The sequence below is a fragment of the Protopterus annectens genome, chromosome 7.part0, assembly GCF_019279795.1.
Source record: "Protopterus annectens isolate FY-2018-M chromosome 7.part0, PAN1.0, whole genome shotgun sequence".
Lineage (NCBI taxonomy): Eukaryota > Metazoa > Chordata > Ceratodontiformes > Protopteridae > Protopterus > Protopterus annectens.
This window is the reverse complement of record NC_056739.1, coordinates 758279677-758301797: the sequence shown is the minus strand read 5'-3', so window position 1 is coordinate 758301797 and position 22121 is coordinate 758279677. Positions and strand designations below refer to the sequence as shown.

The 22121-nt window shown below is 39.8% G+C and overlaps 1 protein-coding gene across 5 annotated transcripts in view; it reads right to left on the bottom strand.

The window, feature by feature from the left end:
- KCNAB3 (potassium voltage-gated channel subfamily A regulatory beta subunit 3) overlaps nucleotides 1-22121 on the bottom strand; it is a 1202467-nt gene that overhangs the window by 261446 nt on the left and 918900 nt on the right. For all 5 annotated transcript variants that reach the window (XM_044077289.1, XM_044077288.1, XM_044077291.1 and 2 more), the window contains one exon: nucleotides 21865-21985. In XM_044077289.1, coding sequence (XP_043933224.1) covers nucleotides 21865-21985 — 121 coding nt within the window. The remainder of the gene's footprint in view (nucleotides 1-21864; nucleotides 21986-22121) is intronic.

Below are 22121 nucleotides of genomic sequence, written 5' to 3'. Positions count from 1 at the left end.
GATGAGGTGTGCCACGTAGAAGGACTTCCTGACAAATGTGGCGATGTGACTATCAAAGGAGAGACTACTGTCCACCTGGGTCCCAAGGTCTCTTATCACACATAAGTAGATTGCTGCCTAAGTGGTAGTTCATGGGTACAGAGTTTTTACCAAAGGGGATGACACTGCACTTTTTGGCATTGAGCTTGAAGTCATGGCTCTGACACCAGGCCTCTGTCTCAGACAGGCCCTTCTGTAGGATGTTCACATCATTTGGGGACTTGACTATGGCTCCTAGTTTGCAGTCATCTGTGAACTTCATTAGCCAGAGGCCTTCTGTGTTAGCCTGTACTTCAGAGAAGCAGATACCAAACAGGAGCGGTCCCAGGACGGAACCCTCTGGTACTCCACTTGTCACTGGTTTGAGGTCAGATTTGGAGTCTGCAACTTTTACAGTGTGGGTTCTGTCAGTGAGCCAGCTGGCAACCCATCTTGTGACGTAGGGATTTATGCCTAGTTTATTGAGTTTAGCTATAATTCCAGAATGGGGGATGGTGTTGAAAGCCTTGGCGAGGTCAAGATAGGCTGTGTGAACCACTTTACCCTCATCTACGGCTTTGGTGACTGCCTCAAAGAAGTCGATCAGGTTCAGGAGGCATGATCTGCCTTTCACAAACCCGAACTAGGTGGGATTCAGAGTTTGGAGGTTACCAATGTCTTTGTTTATGAGTTCCATGATGATACGTTCCATGGCTTTGCAGACCAGGCTCGTCAAGCTAATAGGTCTATAGTTCCCTGGATCAATGGTGGCTCCCCCTTTGTGGAGTGGGATAACTGTTAGGACAGCCACCTCTCTTCTTATCTTAAACATTAATATAAGAAGTATACTTAACAAAGTTCAGGACCTCTGTGCCATATTGGCTTTATATAAACCACATTTAGCTATACTAACTGAAACTTGGCTTAGACCAGAACATCATGATAATGAGATTACATCTCCTGGCTATAACATTATACGTAGAGATAGGACAGGGAAAAAAGGAGGAGGCGTAGCCATAATGTTTCAAAATCATCTCACACTGGAACAAGTTAGCTACAACACCCAGTAGTCAGTGATATTGAACTCATTCTTGCTATATTAAAACTAAACTCTAGCAAACATATAGTGCTAGCAGGTGCCTAAATCCCACCAGGAAACAACATTGCCACTATGGAGAACCTGTTACATTGGATGTCTATCTCCCATCCACAAGAGACCACACTCTTAGGAGATTTTAATATTGACTGGTCCGACTGTACCAAATACAATCCCTCTACCCATATTAATTTTCATGGGTTTACCCAAATCATAGACACCCCCATAAGAATAGTACAGTTTTGTACCTACCATAAATGTAGATGTTCGAAGATCCACATTGCTGCAGTCCTTACACTTGGGTAGTCCGCTGTCCTCGGTCGGCCCGAATATCAAAGTATTAGGCTGACGTCGGTCAAGGCGCTTAAGACTGACATCAGGACGTCAGGGTACAAATGCGCATGACCGACGTCATATCCTCAGTCTTTTCTTGCCCCAGATGTCAGAAGACCCTAAACAGAAAGGTCAAAACCAAAAGACAGCAAAAAACAACCAACCACCCTTGTACTAACCATCTGTACAATATATACAATATTCACAATATGTACAACCCAAACCACACAACCGCCTCTAACTACAGAGGGGAAGGAGGGAGGGTAAATTGGACTGCAGCAATGTGGATCTTCGAACATCTACATTTATGGTAGGTACAAAACTGTACTATGTTCTTCATCTCACATTGCTGCAGTCCTTACACTTGGATAGAATCCCAAAGCAGAGATAAGGGAGGATGGCAAACCTATAAAGCAGTAGGAGCTGCCAAAATGCCCTGTAAAATTGCAGTGGCAAAACCAGCCCTCGATTTAGAGTAAAGTGGAAGGTGATACTGCTTAGAGAAAGTATGCACTGAACTCCAAGTAGCTGCCTCCAAAATATCTTTAGTTGCCACCCCCCTTAAAAAAGCTGTAGAAGTGGCAGTAGCCCTAGTGGAATGAGGCCTAATCCCAGCTGGAATCTCCTTACCATGATGGGAATAACAGAAAGCAATACAAAACCCAATCCACTTAGAAATAGTTTGTTTTGACACAGGCTTGCCCTGAGAACCCAAAGCAAAAGAAACAAATAACTGCTGAGACTGCCTGAACCCTTTAGTTCTGCTCAAATAATATCGCAACTGCCTGTGTATATCCAAAGTGTGCAAAATCTTTTCCCCTTTATTTTGGGGGTTTGCATAAAAGTAGGCAAATGAATAGTTTGGTTTAAAGCCACACTAGAAACCACTTTAGGCATAAAGGAAGGATTAGTACGCAAAGATACCCTATCCTTATGGAAAATTAAGAAAGGCTCAACTGCCATAAGGGCCTGTAATTCAGAAACCCTTCTCGCAGAGGTAAGGGCTAACAAAAAGCAGTCTTCCATGATAAATATTTCAACTCAGCAGTAGCTGCAGGCTCAAAAGGTTGTAGAGTGAGTTTCTCCAACACAAAATTGAGATCCCAAGCAGGAGTAGGAGCTCTCCGTGGGGTCTTATATTCTTTGCCCCTCTAAGGAATTGCTTAAACAAAGGATGAGAAAACAATGGTGGGTCACAGTCATAGTGAGCAGAAATTGCTGCAGCATGAACCTTAATAGAAGAGAAGGACAAACCTTTGTCCAGTAACTCAGTAAGATATTGAAGAGCCACACTTAAATTAGGCTTAGAAACATCAAATGCCTTTGCTGCACTCCAAAATAAAAATCTCTTCCATTTATCTGCGTACACTTTCCTTGTACTAGGCCTTCTGGCCTCCAAAATAACATTCAAAACTTGCTGTGGAAGCTGAGACCCTCCAGGGTTTAAAACAGAATATGCCAGGCTGTCAGGTGAAGAGAGTGAAGTTTGACATTGAGTAAATGACTGTTCTCCTGAGACAGCAGGTGTGGAATCGAAGGTAAAGGCCATGGAGGCTCCCGTACCAGACTTCTCAGTAGTGGGTACCAGTGCTGTCGAGGCCAATCTGGTGCTATTAAAATCATCTTTGGCTTGTCCTGTCTGACCTTCAGAAGTACCTTTGGGAGGAGAGGCAGAGGTGGAAAGGCATACACATGAAGATTGCTCCAATTGAATGAAAGAGCATCCACTTTCCAAGCTGTGGGATGAAACCTTTTGTGCAAAACTTTGGCAGCTGGTAGTTTAGTGGAGAAGCGAACAGATCTATGTCTGGAGTTCCCCATGACACTGTCAATTTCTGAAATACATGAGGATCCAATTTCCACTCTTGGGGATCCATAATTTGTCTGCTCAACACATCTGCTAAGGAGTTCTGTGCTCGGCAGAAACCTTGCCTGAAGATTTAGCTGTAAACTGAGAGCAGTCTCCCACAAAATCATTGCTTGTCTGCATAGAGGATAAGAATGTGTTCCCCCTTGCTTGTTGATGTACCACATGACAGTTGTGTTGTCTGTTAGAATCAACACCTGCCCTGGAAGAAGTAAATCCTTGAAAGCTATTAATGCAAATTGGACTGCTAACATCTCCTTCAAGTTGATATGTAGATGTAGAAGTCTGGCAGGCCACGTGTCTTGTATCCACTTTCCATTTAGATGAGCTCCCCAAGCTTTGTCTGAGGCATCTGTCGTTAGAATCTGACTCGCCTCTGGCCGGGTCACAGAGAGTCCCTTGTTTAGGTGACATTCCTGAGCCCACCACAAAAATTCCTTTTGAATGCAAGGTATTATCTGAATGACAGTGTCCATATCTTGGCAGTGCTGTGTCCATACATTTTGAGATACCATTGTAGCTTCCTCATATGCAGTTTGGCATTGGGAAGCACCAGAATACAAGATGCCATGAACCCCAAGGCTTGAAGGACTGTCCTTGCAGTCAGCCTGGACTGATGAGACAATTGATGGAAGTAAAGAGAAAGATTCTTTTGTTTGTCCGGGGTCAAAAAGGCCATCTGGGATGCTGTATTCAGTCTCACACCCAGAAAGCACATGTCCTGAGAGGGTACTAGTCTGGACTTTATTTCGTTCACAGAATACCCCAGGCATCTTAGCACTGCTATCACATAGTGTAAATGATGAAGAAGTTCGTCCTTTCCTTGAGCCAGAATCAGGCAATCGTCCAAATAAGGATAGATCTGTATTCCTCTTAGCCTGAAGAAAGCTATCACTGGAGCCAGAACCTTCGTGAACACTCTGGGCAGTAGATAAGCCAAAGGGCAATGCAGAGAACTGATAATGAGAAGTCCCAGCCAAACGCAGATACTTCCTGCAACTTAGCCTGATAGGAACATGAAGGTAAGCCTCCTTGAGATCCAGAGTCACCATCCAGTGATCTTTGCCCAGCAGAGGTAAAAGCTGTTGTAACGTCAACATTTTGAACTTGGGAATGTCCAGATAAGTGTTGAGGATAGATAAATCCAAAATTGGTCTCCACGTATTCCCCTTCTTTGGTACTAGGAACAGGCGAGAATAAAATCCTAGGCCCACTTCTGGCAGAGGGACCGGTTGTATGGCCCCTATTTGGAGCAGCAGAGAAATTTGTTTGTGAGCCTCTATTCTTTGCTGAGGAGGAACGTCCGGCATGCCTTTGAAAGGAGGCAAGGTATGGAAATAAAACCTGTAACCTTGGTGTATGATATCCAATACCCATCTGTCATGGGTAATCAAACTCCAATTTTCCTTGAAGAGTGCCAACCTTCCTCCCAAAGGTGCTGCCAGGCAAGAAGGATCTGGCAGCTGAAAAGGTAGGTCATTGGGCCTGTTTACGAAAGGACTGGCCCCTGCCCTCACCTGAAGATTGTGCAGGAGAACTCCCTGTTCTAGGTCTGAAGGAGCTCTGAGCTCTGCCCCTACCACGTCTAGATCTACCCCTAGACTGTGAATCATAAGAAGGGTACGTCCACCCCTTAGCAGGCCAATTCCTACTAAACTTGGAGGCTGGACTTGCAAAAATCTTTAACAGTCTGCATAGACTTAGCCTTGTCTTCCATTTTCTTCAAGACTGACTCCACAGGTGAACCAAACAACACATCAGACTGTAAAGGAGCATCCAAAATCCTTGTCTTAACATGTTCAGACAAATTCTGATCCCTCAGCCAGGCGTGCCTCGAAGAACTGACCCAGTGGCAGCCACCCTAGACGAGGCCTGTATAGCATCAAAACCACATTGTAAAGAATGCTTACCCACCTGTTCAGAGACATGTACCAAATCTTGTAGTTCCTTACACTCAATGCCTTCCGCCAGAGCATCTACCTTAGACTTCAGTTGAGAAAGAAGATAGTTTTGATATTTCAACGTGTGAAACTGGCAATTCAAAGCCCTCATAGCTAAGGTGGAAGAAGTATAGACTTTCTTTCCCCATCTATCCAAAGCTCTGGCCTCTTTATCTGGAGGAACCGGAATTTTTACAACAGAGGCCTTGACACCCTTAGGTCCCTGACTAACAGTTTCTGGGTCTGCCCTAGGACTCTTATAAAGATATTTATGAGCCTCAGGCACCCTATAATACCTATCCAGTTTAACAGGAGCAGGAGGCAAAGAATCAGGATTAAGTGAAGCCTCCGCAAACACATCTTCCACAACATCCAGAACAGGAGGTATAGCCAAAGGCCTATGCTGGGGTAAAAGCAAAAATTCCCTAAGCCTTTTCCTGGAATCAGAGAAGTCCTGACCTTCCCACTTAAAATGTTCCCTCATGGAATGAAGAGTCTCTGAAAAAGAAAAATCCTCTGGAGGAGAAGCAGAAGGAGTGGAATCATCTGCATCAGAATCAGAATAAGGAGAGTACTCCTGCAAGTCTTCAGCCGAAGACTCTGAAACATCTGAAGCCTGCTCAAAACTCCCCAACTCTGGTTCCACCCTAGGCCTCTTATCTGGAGGGGGCAAAGAACCTCTAATCAAAGTAATTAAATCTTCTGCCATTTTAAGCATGTGCTTCTTGGGCACAGATCCTGAAGAACTAGGAGTGACCCCAACAGAAGCTAAACCTGGCCTGCCTCTGGGAGAAGCCTTAGAAACAGAAGGAGAGGGCCTAACCACCCTAGGCAGGGAGGGGAGTACAGTAACCTGAGAAGCCCCTTCAGCCTGACCTGCCTCCTGAGAGGCCACATCCTGCAATAACAAAGTCTCCCCCTGGGACTCCAGAGAAGCCTCCGGCGGAACCACCGGTTCCACTGATGCCTCTAAAGAACCGGCGTCCGTGCGGACGACTCTTCTTGCCTGGGCTTAGCTGCCTTGTCTTTGCGCTTCTTCGAAGAAGCGGGCGTCGGAGCATCCGACGGCATCTTATAATTGCACCGCTTCCCAAAGACCAACCTGGCACAATCTAACCTTCGCTTAATAGTACGCTTATTGAACCTAGCACAAAAGCGACACCCAACAATGTCGTGCTCAGGCCCCAAACAAGGAATACACAAAGTATGATAATCTCTATGCGGTATCTGTTTCCCACAAGAAATACAGTTATTCACTTTTTCTGACATCCGGTAAACCACTGAGGCAAGAAAAACTAAAATATTCCCCAACGGGTACTTAGCCAACTTTGACTCGGTCTGAAACTCCGAATTCGAAAAATTTCAGAACGCCGAACGGCACTTGCAACGCTGCTTCTGCATCGGACCATGCGGCAAAAAAGACTGAGGATATGACGTCGGTCATGCGCATTTGTACCCTGACGTCCTGATGTCAGTCTTAAGCGCCTTGACCGACGTCAGCCTAATACTTTGATATTCGGGCCGACCGAGGACAGCGGACTACCCAAGTGTAAGGACTGCAGCAATGTGAGATGAAGAACATCGATAAGAAATCCAAACGTCACTCCATCTTAGATTGGATACTTCTGTCTGACCCCACCTTAGCACACCAATCAGGCTGCCTACCAGACAATTTGAGCGATCACCAACCAACCTACCTTATTAGGAATAAATCCCACCATAGTAACCAATCCATCCTTAGAATAGTTCACAACAAAAAAAACTTCAAAGCCAAGGACCTAAACAACAAACTAAAATACTGTAACTCATCTCCACTAAAACACCTATCCCTAGATGAAGCAGTAGATTACTTTAACTCAACCTTTCTCAAAATCCTAAACTGTCATGTGCCAGCAAGAACCATCAGAGCTAAGACAAACTATGCCCCTTGGTTAACAAAAGAAACTAAAACCATAATGAGGGACAGAGACAGAACCTAGGCTCAGTATCATAAACTTAAAACCACTACCTCAAAACAAAACTACTTAGCACTCTGGAACAAGACCAAACAACTATAAAACTCTACATCTATTGATCAACAGATTATAAAATGCACAGAACAAAAAATAAAGAAATTGAATAGAGACTTAAAAGACTATAAAAATGGCACAGCGTATCCGGTACCTCCCCCCGTCACAGACTTGGAATGCAGTTGGTCATGCTGGATCGCAAACCCACCCTTATAATCAAACTAGGTCAGCTGAGCCAGGAACTACTGTTCATGATGTGCAGAGGAACGATGAAGGGAAAGGAAGCCACATGCGGCCAACCAGTACGCCAGAAAAAAATGCAGGGTTTTAACCGGCCTTTTCCGACCAGGAAGTCATGGAAAATGGGGCTAGAGAGGTGCAGGATTTTCACAACAACCATGGGCAGAACCACCAGAGACATTACAACACAAGAGGAGTACTGAGGAATTGCAATTCGAGCAACAACAAGAAGAAAAGGTAGCTAACCAGGGTGAACTTTCAGATGAACGGCAATGCTGTAAAGTTATAACTAATCAAAGTGGGGACTTCAAAATTTTTAATTTAACTACCTTTGACATTGAACCTATACTGATTGAAGTACTTGCAAAAGGTTGGACTTCCTTCCACTAGGTTTAATTTACCAGCAACCCTAGTTGATTTGAAGCTTTGTACTCGGAAAGTGAACTTGAACATTCTATTGGCATGGGCGCCGGAACCATAGAGAGCAGGGGAGGGGAGCCCCCCCACTTTTACAGATCATCCATACCTCTGCCCTTTCATTTTCTGCACCTCCAACTGCCGCAATGATGTCAGTGCATGTATTTACGGTTGTTTCCCGAGCGGGAACACAGATTTATTCAAGCTGCTGCCTGCAGAAACAGATTTAGTCTCAGAAGCCTGTAATGAAGCAGAGTGTGTGTGTGTGTGTGTGTGTGTGTGTGTGTGTGTGTGTGTGTGTGTGTGTGTGTGTGTGTGTGTGTGTGTGTGTGTGTGTCTGTGTGAAAATGCCCCTTAGCAGGATACATCTGGTGACTAGAGGTACTCAGGCTCAAACCCTGTATTCTAGCCACCATCACTTGTGAATTTATGCCTCACATTGTTCTGTTCCTCTGGTATTGCAGGACTGGTAAAACAAAACCTTTTATTCTAGCAGTTTTCTAAGATTATAAAATAAGTATTTGAAATGTGTCCCTAAACCTTTTATTCTAGCAATTTTCTAAGGTTATAAAAACAGTATTTGAAATGTGTCCCTATTTTGGGGCTGTATTCCCCCATTACTGGCTTTGTTCTGTATTTTTGTGCTAAGAGGTTGAGAGCTATGGTGAGAAGTGAGAACTAAATTCACTAAATGATATGATAGCCATTTAAGTTTGTCTTCCTGTCTATCAAGAAACTGCTGGTTTAGCTTAGTGGTATGTTGCTCTGACTGTATGAACAAGGTTCTGGGTTCAAGACTTGGCAGTGAAATGCATGGTGATAACATTTTATGCAAGCAAGTTTTCAAAATTATACACACAATGTTTAAAATGTGTCCCTGGTTTTGGCCTTTTGCCCACCCCTCCCCCCCAATTGAAATTAAGTTCAAGAAGCTGTGCAACATGCCTATGGCTTACATTCTACTGTAAGTCTGTATTTATATATTGTGTGTAGAAGTAGACTGTTATCATGGAAATGTTCTGAGTAGGGCAATTTTGTCATTATTGGTGCATGCATTTTGCTTCATTACCTTCTGGAAAAATGTTCAAACAATAAATTTTAAAATGCAATTGTGTGTGGAAGTAGATTGTTATCATGGAAATGTTCTGAATAGGGCATTTTTGTCATTACTGGTGCATGCATTTTGCTTCATTGCCTACTGGAAAAATGTTCAAACAATAAATTTAAAATGCAGTTGTGTGTGGAAGTAGAACTTTATGATGGAAATGTTCTGAATACAGCAGTTTTGTCATTATTGGTTAATGCATTTTTGTTTCATTGCCTATTGGAAACAATAAATTTAAAATGTGCTCTAACTTAAGTCTAACAAGTGTGTTGTATTATACAAGGAATATAATTTAATACAATCAGGAAGGTGAATCAAATAATGCATACATGTATGCATGGCCCTAAAAATGTGTTTGAAAACAGCCTAGAGGAAAGTGTGAAAGGCTCAAAATCATGGGCAAATTTTAACCTTTACTCTTGTTACCAAAGCAATGGATGAAGGTAAAACAGTTCACACCACATTATCTTGACATGGCCAAGCCTTTTGACACAATCCCCTACTCAGGTGTAGTACAAAAGATGAATAATGTAGGAGTAGACACTTAAATCGCCAGCTGCATTGGCTCACAGGAGGCAGGAGATCAAAACAGGGGAAGAAACCAGTCACCAATGGAGTCCCCCAGGGTTCGGTGCTGAGACTTTTTCTGTTTGGCATATACATCTCAAAAGTAAAAGGAAATACCAAAGAGCTTTGGCCAGCTAAGTTTGAGATGACTGCAAGCTAGGAGAAGTTATTGAATCCCCAAATGACTTAACCATCATGCAGGAAGGTTTGTCCCAAATAATAACTGGTGTCAAAAGCATGACAATGCTTTCTGAGAACTGATCCAATTGTTTGCATTTGGGAATTTGTGTGTACAGTGACCTAACTTTTTCCCAACATGTGCCCAAAGTCATAAGAAAGCCTTTCTATATTGCACAGCTTATAAACAAATTGATTGTGACTAGATCTAGAGATGCTGTCCCCCTTTACAAAGCTCTCATTATGTCAATCATTTTGTCTAATGCTCACTTTGGCATGTATCTGTTCAGCCCCATGCAACAAATGGAATACCTTCAGAGATACCTTACTAAAAGGATACAAGTCCTAAACAACAGGTCTTGCATGGACCACCTCAAAGATTTATTACTATTCTCAGTATCGTACAGAGTGCTTAGAGGTGACATGCCTGGCATACAAAGCATCCTCTGACATAATACAGATGGACCTACTGAACATCAGCAAGTCAAATGGCATCACAAATACTCAGTCCAGGTATCTAAACTGAATGTTATGGACGGATGGATATATATCACAGAGGCTACCACTGTTCTGGAACAGACTATCCATAAAAATAAAGCAAAGCTCATCCATCCATATTCAAATGCAACTGGGATCTAAGGATGGGTAATAGAAAATGTACTACAGGATTTCCCCTCATGCCAGTAATGGATAGAGGCAATTCCTAAATGCTGCATCCATTACATGGCCCCCTCAAATTATCTATGGTATGATCACAGTTGTTCACACTAGGGCTAATATACAATTATCAGCCTTGGGGATAGCTAAGACCAGTCAGAAAATGTTAATTCAAGTACCAAAATGGAATTGGCTAAGCTTAAAATGTCCTCCAAGTGAACCTATGTTGTGGTAGCAAATAGTTATAAAATAATTTCCCTTTTTAGTTCACTAAGTGCCCCTGTCACCCTCTGCCCTCCCAGTTTTTAACAGCTTCCGGTGCCTATGTCTATTGGATACCAATAGGTCAAACCAGCTACCAGTATTATGTGTAGCAAGTACTTATAACCCCCCTTTACACCCCCTTGTGTCATTATTCAAATTTCTATCTGAATTGGAAATGAGGGACTTGTTTAACCATACTGTGGACACAAAGGGATGGAGTACAACAAAAGAAGAAAGGGAAGCTTTGTCTTTATTTTTATCATTACCTGTTCGTTTCCTAAAACCTGATAAGGGTGGGGAGTTAGTTTTGATGGATAAGGCAGACTACAATAAAAAAATGAATGATATTTTAAACAATGTTACATATGTAAAAGCAAGTTTGCATGAGTTACATGTTTCTTACAACTGTATTAGGATTTTCCTGCACAATTTGTTTACTGAAGGAGCTATTGATGTGTCAACTTTTAACTATTTGCAAACTTTGTCCCCAAAAATTCCAGCATTGTTTGGCATCCTGAAGCTGCATAAGAATATCCACAATCCTCCGATGAAGGCACTGGTGGACGCAAAGGCTTCCATTACTTATGCTATTGCTAAACTGGTAGACCTTACCCTTAAAAAATATGTAGAAAAAGAAAGGCACATTTGTAAGGATTCTTGGGCATTTCTGGTTAATATCAACAAGTGTGAGTTTAAGGAGGATGTGAACTTTCTAACTATTGATGTTTGTGACTTGCACGTCTCTATCCCGAGTGACATTGGTATAGAATGGATAGTGGACAGGTTACAGTTTCATGGCGCTCCTTGTAATGAAATGAGGCTCATGGAAGATCTGTTGGATGTGATGTTGTCTTACAACTTTGTTATGTTTGATTCTGACATCTATTTACAAAAAGTGGGTGCAGCCATGAGCTCACCCTGTGGGGCCTCATTCGCTAATTTAGTGATGGCCCAGTGGGAACATCAGTTTTTGTTTAACAATAAAGACACAATGTTCAGAATTGTGTTATTTACGAGGTTTTTGGATGACATTTTCCTGATGTTTAGAGGAAAACAACAAGAGGCTTTAAAACTGGTGGACAGTTTAAACCATACCACTAGTTTTTAAAATGTACTAGTGTCTTCCATGAAGAGCCTATTGCTTACTTGGATGTTAATTTAATTAAGGATAGAGTGGGTAAAAAGTATGCGGCTAATATTTACCGCAAGTCAACATACTCTAATTCTTTTATTTTTTATACAAGTTCACATCCCCACCACCAGAATAAAATCTGTCGTTAAAAGTCAGTTAGTCTGTGCAGCCAGAATGGTGTCAGAGGAGGACTTTTTACAGGAGTGTGATGCCCTATCTAATATGTTTATCCATAGAGGGTACCCAGTTGGTATGGTGTCTGAGCTTGTGAATGAGATCTGGTTTAAAAGACACACAGGGTGGTTCAAACCTATCTTATGTAACCATGAAGAAGTTTCTCACGATTCGAGTCATATAGTAGTACCTACGGATGGTTTATCAGTAGAAGACAATAGACTTGAGAACTATAGAATTAGTTTCATCACTCCATTTAATGTTGACGCTAATTAAATTATTAAAATTTTGTGGAAAAAAATGGAACATTTTTGGTTCAGACACAAAGATAATGGAGAAGTTGGGGAGCAAACCTACTGTAACATTTAGAAGAGGTAAACATTTAAAATCCCTTCTAGAAAGTGGAAAGGCCATGTGTCCATAGGTGCTGGAAGCTGTTGAAGACTGGGGGGTTGGATGGTGAGAGGGGCACTTAGTGATCTAAAAAGGGCAATTTTTCATAACTATTTACTACCACAGCATAGGTTCACCTGGATGGCATTAAGTTTATCCAATTCCCTTTTGATGCTTGAATTAACATTTTCTGATTGGTCTTACCTATCCCATGGCTGATAATTGTATATTAGCCCTAGTGAGAATAACTGTGATCATACCATAGATAATATGAGGGGACCCAAGTTCTGTGATGCTAACATCCAGTTGTTAGGCTTATGTACTTTGCTGTGCCTTCTCAAAGTTATTCTTTTTAGCACTGCTGTTATGGATGTTTTCAGAGTAAACTGTGAAGGAGGACAAAGGAAGAACAATTTTTGACAGACACAATGCGAAGACACCCACATAAGATTCACACAAATTCTTAAATAAACGCATGTACTTGCGGAGTGAATTTGAAAAGATTGTGCTTGATTCTGCTATTATAACTTTCACTTTTGCACCAGCTTTGTTACGAAGTATTAATAACTATCACTTTGTCATGTTTTCCACTCTGCTCTTTCCTGTGTTTATAATGCAACATGCTCATCACTGAATACTTCACTTTGTTGTCAAACATTTAGCACATTATACTTGTTTCAATAACACAATGTTTTGTCATTAAATATTCTTCTTTCTCACATTTATATAGTAATAAGGAGTCATGACATTTTTATTTATTTATTTATTTATTTATTTTTATCCTTTTTTTTACTGGGTTTATGCCATGAGGGTAGTATCCTTTTCAGGGGAGACCCAAGGTGATATTTATTCTACTATCATGGCAAACTCATATGCTGTCAAAGCAGAGAAACATATTGAATTTGACGACTATCCCAGTGCCTGGACTTATGGATTGCAGCTGGTGTTCAATTTTTTGAAATTCAGTGAGGTTATAATTTAAGAAATTCCACAAAAGAGCAAGCCAAATTCTCTCACTCCTTCCATTGTTAATCACAGGCTCCAAGCCTCCAACTGTGTTCTATGAACCTGTTCTGCCAATGTTAAACATTGAGCGCCATTGATACAATGATCTTGAAATATCGCAAAGGTAGTACCTTCGTCTGTGAAGAACTATGTCTTATTGGATTGGCAATCATCATCCTTTGGCTAAGAACCTATATGATGATATGAAGAGTAAAAAAAAATCCCATGATTCTGCTGCTGTATGGCAGCCAGCTGCCCTGAGTCTTAACAATGCAAAGAATGTGAGCCACTGCATTTTTACCTTTATCTGGTGGTATTGAGATCTACTGTGGTACCACTGTCTGCCTGCTCCATAGAATATGACTTCAACATTCTAGTCCTTCTACACTGGAAGCCCATACCTGAGCAGTCATTTCACTGTATGCCTAAGCTCATGTATGCCCACTACTGAGAAAGGGCATCTACTAAATATGTTCCGTGTCTCATTACATCTGTGGGACTTTCCCTGATATTCTGTGCCTGTTTCAGATGGCTAGATACCATTTCTCTACATAAGGGTTGTGCCAATAAAACAGCCACATTGAAACCCAGAGATCTTCTAATGAGAAAATATAGATACATCTCCAAAAAAGCAATAAGCTCCAACCCAGGAACCCACAAAGAAACGAAATGTAGTTAACATCAACCACAGGACTGGCAAAATCCGACAATAAGGCACAGACCAGAAATGAAAAAAATGCAATTTAATCCAGTAAGACACACTGACTGAGCGCTTTCTCCAGTACCACTGGCTTCATCAGAGTCATTGATAAAACACACCCAGTTATCTTGCTTAAATAACACAATACTTCAATTAATCAATTACATTTTACATCAATTAGCAAATTTTTCAAACAAGTAATAAAATAATTACTTATGATAAACTTTTTCATAAAAAAGTTCACCTTGAATAAAGTATAAAATAAGAAAAACAAACAAATAATAAAATTACATAAAATATATACTCTACTTATAAACTATTGTGCAAAACCCTAGCCTACACATCTTATTAAAATATGAATATTGTTAAACAACTAATTGTTTTACACAAATCTGAGTACTGGAATAAAAATTGATCCTGTTTTACTATTAAGTATTTTTACATTGTGTTTGTAACAAATAAATAATGTATGTGTGTATGTATATACATGAATATGTAATCTGTTGAAATATGCAAACCAATAATCATAATGTTGTTATTAGTGTATTAATACTATAAACAATTGTAACATCTATCCTCTTCTCAAATAAATTGTGCTCTATGCTTCAATACAGGCTTTAAAGAAATACACTCATTGAGCCCTGGAAACTTCGTGGCATTCAATCTTATCTGCCATTCCGTTTCACGTAGAGCTACATAATTTTTAATGTCACAATTAACATTTGGTTTCACCCTATCAACTATAAAGAATAGAAACTTTTTAAATTCATGACAATTTTTAGAGTGTAAGTATAGGGCATTGTGTTCGTCCTTCCTTCTTATGGAACTACAATGCTCCCTTATTCTTTCTTTTAGACTTCTTGTCGTCATGCCCACATAGAATGCCTCACAGGACATACACGATGCTATGTATACACAATTTCTAGTGGTGCAATTACAGACTCCAGGGCATGGGATTGTACGCTTGTAGCCCACAACACTCAAGTAGGTCCCTTCAGCAATGTACCTACATGTTTTACACCTACCACATTTGGTCATGTTTGATCTTCTGTGTCTACTACTGTTCTTTTCTAATATGTCTTTCAAATTGTTACCCCTAGCATATGTTATGGCAGGTCTTGTACCCAAAATTGCTTTAGTGTCCTTGTTCAAAAAATAATCCCAAAGACTCCTGAAATTGGCACTCAATTCACATGCCTTTTCATTGTATTTAAGTATGAATCTTGGGGTATCTTCCCCACCACTGGTGTCAATCTGTTCATTCTCCAAATTCCATACTTTTATCATTTCACTTTTATTTCTCAAAATCGGTACATATTTGTTCCTTCTCCTCCTATATACCTCCTTTTTAATCTTCGTCAGCATTTCTATGGGGTAACCCCTTTCCAAAAACATACCTATAAGTATGTAAATCTCAGCCCTAAAAGGTTCTTCGTCACTAATGAGTCTAGATAAACGAACCATTTGGCCCTTGACCAACCCCCTCTTTTGGTGCAACGGGTGACAACTTGAAAAATGCAACATTGAGTTAGCATAACTCGGTTTCCTATAAATAGTACTAATGAACTCAGTACTATTTTTCGTAATTTTGATGTCCAGATAGCTAGCTACATCATTGTCCCATTTATAAGTAAATCTGAGGAAATCAGATGATTCATTTAGGTATGAAACAAAGTCAATAGCACTTTGTTCATCACCTCTCCATACTATAAGCAAGTCATCCAGAAATCTATTATATAAAATAATGTTACTATAGTATCTGGATCCAAAAATGTGTTCTTTCTCCCATGCTAATAAGACTAAATTGGCAAACACAGGGGCATATCGTGCCCCCATTGCCACTCCTGTTGATTGTTGGTATGTTTCTCCTTCAAATAAAATGTAATTGTTCTTTAATATTATCTCCATCAAGTCATAACATAACTCTAGTTTTCCTGCGTCGAAACTCGGGCTAGTCCTCAAGCTGTCATAAAATAAATCAAGGCCTTGTTGGTGTGGAATCCCAAAAATCCTTGCTGTCTTAGGATTTTTGACCGAAAGATAGTCAAATTCTATCTCATTGATAGTCCCTTGGTACAGTGCATCATGTAAATATAGATCGATTTTGTAATATGCTCTATTAACCTCATTGATAGTAACTCTCCTATATGTTTCTTCTTCACTTAAGATTCTCATCATCTGACAACTATAATCCACATTACTCATTATGACCATCCCCCCACCTTTATCAGGTCTCATAAACCTGTATTGTTTAGATGTAAGACATAGATACATCCATGCATACATATAAATATATATACAAACACACACATATATAGATGAACACACATGAATGGAGTGTTAACTATATTATGAGTAATTCTGCAACAAATACAGTTATTTAATCCTTCATGTAAAATGCATCTGGCTAATCTTGAGTTTTTCTGATTTATTTCACTTCTTAAAGTCTCTATGCATCTGAGGAATTCTACCATTCTATTTACTCTACTGCAGAATTATTTTAAATGCTTTGGCTACTTGGATTTTCTGATCCATGAGAATGCTGTTCTGTCACACAGTCACGAGGATTCAGAGACATTCTTTCTAGCTTTGTTAACTGACCAAAATGATTTGATCAATTACAGTGTTGAAAACAATCCTTGACTCAGAGGTATGTTAAATCTAAACACAAAAACATATCATTACTGGCTCATTATTATGTCTTAGAAGTGAACACTGCAGTTCTTCCCTCTACCAGTCTATACATGGAGGTAGCACAAATGCTCCCACAACACATACACACGCGCACACACGCGCATGCACACACACACACACACACACACACACACACACACACACACACACACACACACACACACACACACACACACACACACACACACACACACACACACACACACACACACACACACACACACACACACACCTTACTTACAAGCATAAAGAGGAGCTTTCTTACTTACAATCATAAAAATGGAGCTTCCTTACTTACAAGCATAATCAGGACAGCAAGAAATGCTCTAACAAATTGTATTCTTGTAATATATAATACATCAAGTTCACAATAACAAATATTAGTAAGAAAAGATGTGATGTGAATGACTCCCTGTTAAACACTTGTCTTACTTTAAACACCAATAAATGCTTCTTTTCCCACATTGTGCCATTTACTATCTGGATGTATGCCTGCTATGGATTCCTGCAGTTGTCTTTGACAAGACATATTTCTGAATTCAAGTACATGATCTGAAGTAGTTTTTTTATTCATTGGACCACACTTGGATTTGCTTTTTTGTCTTACGTTATATGCTGACATATTTAGATTACTAGTGTACTCAAAACTGAGCTATTTCTATATAATTAATGAATAATACATAAAAGAGTTATACTCAAAGAACCCATCTGACCTGTAGTCTAATACAGCTGCGCAAATAACTTCTGTAGCGCTTGTGCTTAAAGAAAGATATTGTTCCAAATGTTTTGTGGTGCCATATAATGCTCATAAAATGAAAACTTAAAAAAATGAAAACCTATGGTTCCGGCACCTATGCATGTGTCCTAGAACAAACACCAGGAATGTTCAAATGAGAGGCTTTCAATTATTTTTAAGTTTATGGCGACTGGTAGCACCTTTTTGATTCTAGGAAGTACTTATAAAGTTAGTGGGTGGTTTAACTGTAATTCCAAGGCAGTGGTGTATCTAGCCCAGTGTCAGACATGCCCAGCCTTCTATGTCGAAAAAACCAACAGAAGACTATTGCCAAAGGCAAACAGGAGAATGCTTTGGCAAGGCATTGCAATGGTAATTCTGGGCATTTTTTGTTTTTAGAATTATTGATCAGATTTTACCCAACTTAAGAGGAGGTCCGTTCCAATTATTGTTGGAACAACTGGAATTGCTTTGGCAACTGAGGCTCAATGCCAGTAGGGCACCAGGAATAAATGAAGTCATCTCACTAACTTGTATTTTAAAACTAAAATGTTTGAGTAGATGACTTGTTGTTTGGCCCCGATATAAAAACTGGTGGTTTAGTGTAGAATATTATTCGCACCTTGGAAGAGTAATAGCTAAATGGATTTTTTAGCCTCTGGCCTGAAGTAACTGTGTACATTTTTTGTAGTTAATGGAGTATTTTACCAACACTTTGTATGAACAACACATGTAGGTGTCTAGAGACAGTATAAAACAATTTTAACAAGTTTAAGTGTTAATTTTAAGCAAACTTTGAACCAATATTTAATATTATATTTGGTAACAAACTCTATGGTATAAATTTTTTGTTTTGTGGGTGGGGATGGTGGGATTGCTTGCTTAATACTTTTTTGTAGCTTTTTAAGTTGGAAAATGTTGAACTTGGCTGTTTTAACATTACCTAATTACTGCCTTTTAACTGTTTTTATGGAGATGTGTTTCTACTGGTTAATTAGTTTAATAGGAATGTTTTGCTTTCTTTGTCTGAAGAAGTCTGGCTATGTAGCCAGATGAAAAGTGCTTTGCATTACTGTTTGGTTTTTATTGGTTTCGCATTAAAGAGTTTCTTGTTTTTGGTCCTAAAGTGTTTGGTGCCTCTGTTTCCAGCAGTGTAGTGTCTTTTACCTAGTTTGTCAGTTTATTGTTTTTGAGAGTTGAGTTTAACTTATAAAACTTGATAAAACCAAATACTATAAAACCTTACAAGAAAAATACACTCACAACCCTCAGAAATTCTGGGCCTCAATAAATAAATTACTGCACCCAGGTAAAACCAGCACTCCCACACCCATAGTACCAACTGACAAAGAGGACACCACCACACAATTCAACAAATTCTTTACTGAAGCAGTCCTAGCTCTATCTAACACCCTAAATAGCACCACCAGCCCTACACCTTCTCCAACCCCTACTAATCCTACTACACAACAGACTCCCTCTAGCTTTTCCTTGTCTCCAGCACCTATACAACTTATTACTAAATGCCTCAAAAAACTAAAATTTACCACTCTATCTGCTGGCAAACTTCCCACTGATTTCCTTCAACTATCAGCTGAAACCATATCCTACCCTGTGTCTGTCCTCATAAATAGATCCATATCTGAATGCAAAGTACCTATCCTGTGGAAAATATCTCATATTATTCCACTCCACAAAGGCGGCAACTCCCTTGAGCTCACCAACTACTGCCCAATCGCAATTTTAACCCTTTATCAAAAATACTAGAAAGAGTAGTACATTGACAACTAATGCATTACCTCCTAAAACATAACCTTATATCAACACCTCAACATGGCTTTCAACCCTCCCATAGTACCACAACAGCACTACTGTCATATACCAACATAGTCAACACCCATAGAAACAACGGGCTTTTCGTTTCCTCTGTATTCTTAGACTTATCTAAAACCTTTGATATGGTCAACCACAGCATGCTTCTCAAAATTCTATCTATCCTTAAAATAAACTCCCTCACCATATCATGGTTCAACAGCTATTTATCTGGCCGACAAACAAGCAGTGCTTTGGCAGGACCAACTATCCTCCCTTCTACCTGTATCCATAGGAGTCCATCAAGGTTCCATACTTGGTCCTTTACTATTCTCCATATTTACAAATCAGATAGCTGCATCCTCTCCCCTTCCTCTATAGTGCAATATGCAGATGACACTACTATCATATGCACCGCCCCTACCTTAAGCAAACTTCAAACAATAACACAGCATAACTTTACTCTGGCCGAAGCATGGTTTTCTAGCATTAAACTTATACTCATCCCCAAAAAAACAAAAATAATTATTTTCAGCCCTGGTAGATCTCCTGCACTAAATAATGATTTTACCATAAACTCCAAGGATAATACCTCAATCACCCCAACAATACACGCTAAACTCCTAGGAGTAGTAATCGACAACAATCCCAAATTTGACATACACATAGCCCAAACAATCAAAAAAGTAAACAAAAAGTTTGGTCTCCTGTATAGGAACAAGCAATTCATGACCAATTACACCAAAGCCACTATTGCAAGAACTCACATATTATCCACTCTACTGTATGCCTCCCCAATCCTGACTAATCTTCGCCACAGCAAACAAAACAAAATGGCATCTTGCTATAATAAGATTGCCAAGTTTGCTACAGGTGCCTGTAATAGCTCCCATCACTGTCTTTCCCTCAAGCAGCTCAACTGGCTTGAGTTGCCCCAACTACTTCTTACTACTCAACTCTCCACAGCCCACAAACTGTACTACCTCCCTAACAAAACCCCCGCACTACAGAATCTAATACAGCCCTACACTACCACCCGAGCCTTAAGATCAACAGACCAAACACTCATAAATGTCATCAAACATAAGAATGAAGCGGGTAAAACTCTCTTTGGCTGTACAATAGCAAAAATCTGGAGCTCACTCCCAAATCACATAACTTCTACAAGCTCTGCTTCACTATTTAAGAAACTACTCAAAACCCACTATTTTAACAATTGGCTGTGCCCATGTGATGCCCCAGGCTAATCCAATACATTGCAGTGTTGCAAGGATTCTGCCAAAGATCACCTCTAAGTTTCTAACCACTGAATACTTACTCTTAACAAACAATGTTTTATTCTAATGGTACTGATTTATATGTCTATGAATAAATGTTAAATATGTTCTTATATGTTTATTTTTATGCCTTAAGGGTACAGTTATGTATTTTATAAAATGTATTGTAGCATTGTTTTAAGGGGAGCTTTTCTCCCCAAGCCTCTGCTGAAAATGGACCTGTGTCCAGTTGGACTTTCCCGATCATCAAATGTAAAATAAAAAACACTGCTTTACTTTTCCCATCTTATTATAACAATATTTTGATTAAAAAAAAAGAAAGGAAACAACTAGACTCAAATTTTCTAATTATAATTTATTGAAATTAGAACAAAACAGTTACATTTTATCATTTATATATATATATATATATATATATATATATATATATATATATATGGATTCACCTCAGTTTGTTGAAATCCCAAATTATTGAACCCCAGTTTGTCGTGAAAATATTGAAATCCCACATCATTGAATAAGATCCACCCAGGGTAAGTAACCAGTTATCCCCCCTCCAAAAAACCCCAAACCGCACCATCCCTAACCCACACAGGTTACATATATATATATATATATATATATATACACACACACAGACACACACACACACACACACACACACACACACACACACACAAGCATGCACATGCGTGTGCACACACATATATAGTGTTTTTATGTTTGAGTATCCACATGCATCTCTATGTGACAAAGCTCACATATTTTTCCAATCCCCTCTGACAAGTAATAAGCATATATTCTAAGCTCTACATATACTGCATACATGCAGACAACACATATGCCTATGCTTTGTGCCCTTGTCATTCACTCTGACCCCCTCTTGAGTGGTAAAACGCAGAACTAACATCATTTACTTTACTTTGCCTCTTAGCCAGTGACAAATATGCTAGCTGGAAGCTGGGTGCACAGACTAATGAAATCTTTTCTGCTTTCAGCTCCCCAACAGAACATCATCTCACCTGTATACCATATGCAACAAAAGGATTCCTTGAATATCAAATCTCCCTGACACTAGCTAAGTTTAGTCTGAATCTATCTGTTCACAGTAAAGTACAAACTGAATTTACCATTCACAGGAAACATAAGATATTTCTTCATGCCAGTTAATGATGCAGGTTTCCCAAGTAGCAGAAGAGGACAGTGGTTCAAACTTTGCAGTTACACAGAGGCATGGAGTTTCTGACTTACCGACTGCTAGCTGTGCAGTACTACAGTTCAGCCTCTCAGCAATGGCATGCACTTCCTTCAACTTTGTCTGTTGTCGACGACCTTCTTCACTTGTGACTTTCTCCTTCAACCACTGATAACCCTGAAAAACAGCAGAAGAAAGTTTCTATATTTTATCTACACAGACAGTGGAAATTTTCTTCCTAGATAGGAATTAAATATTTATATGTAGTACTGATGTAGGACCCCACAGTTATCATGAGTCTTGACTGGCACCA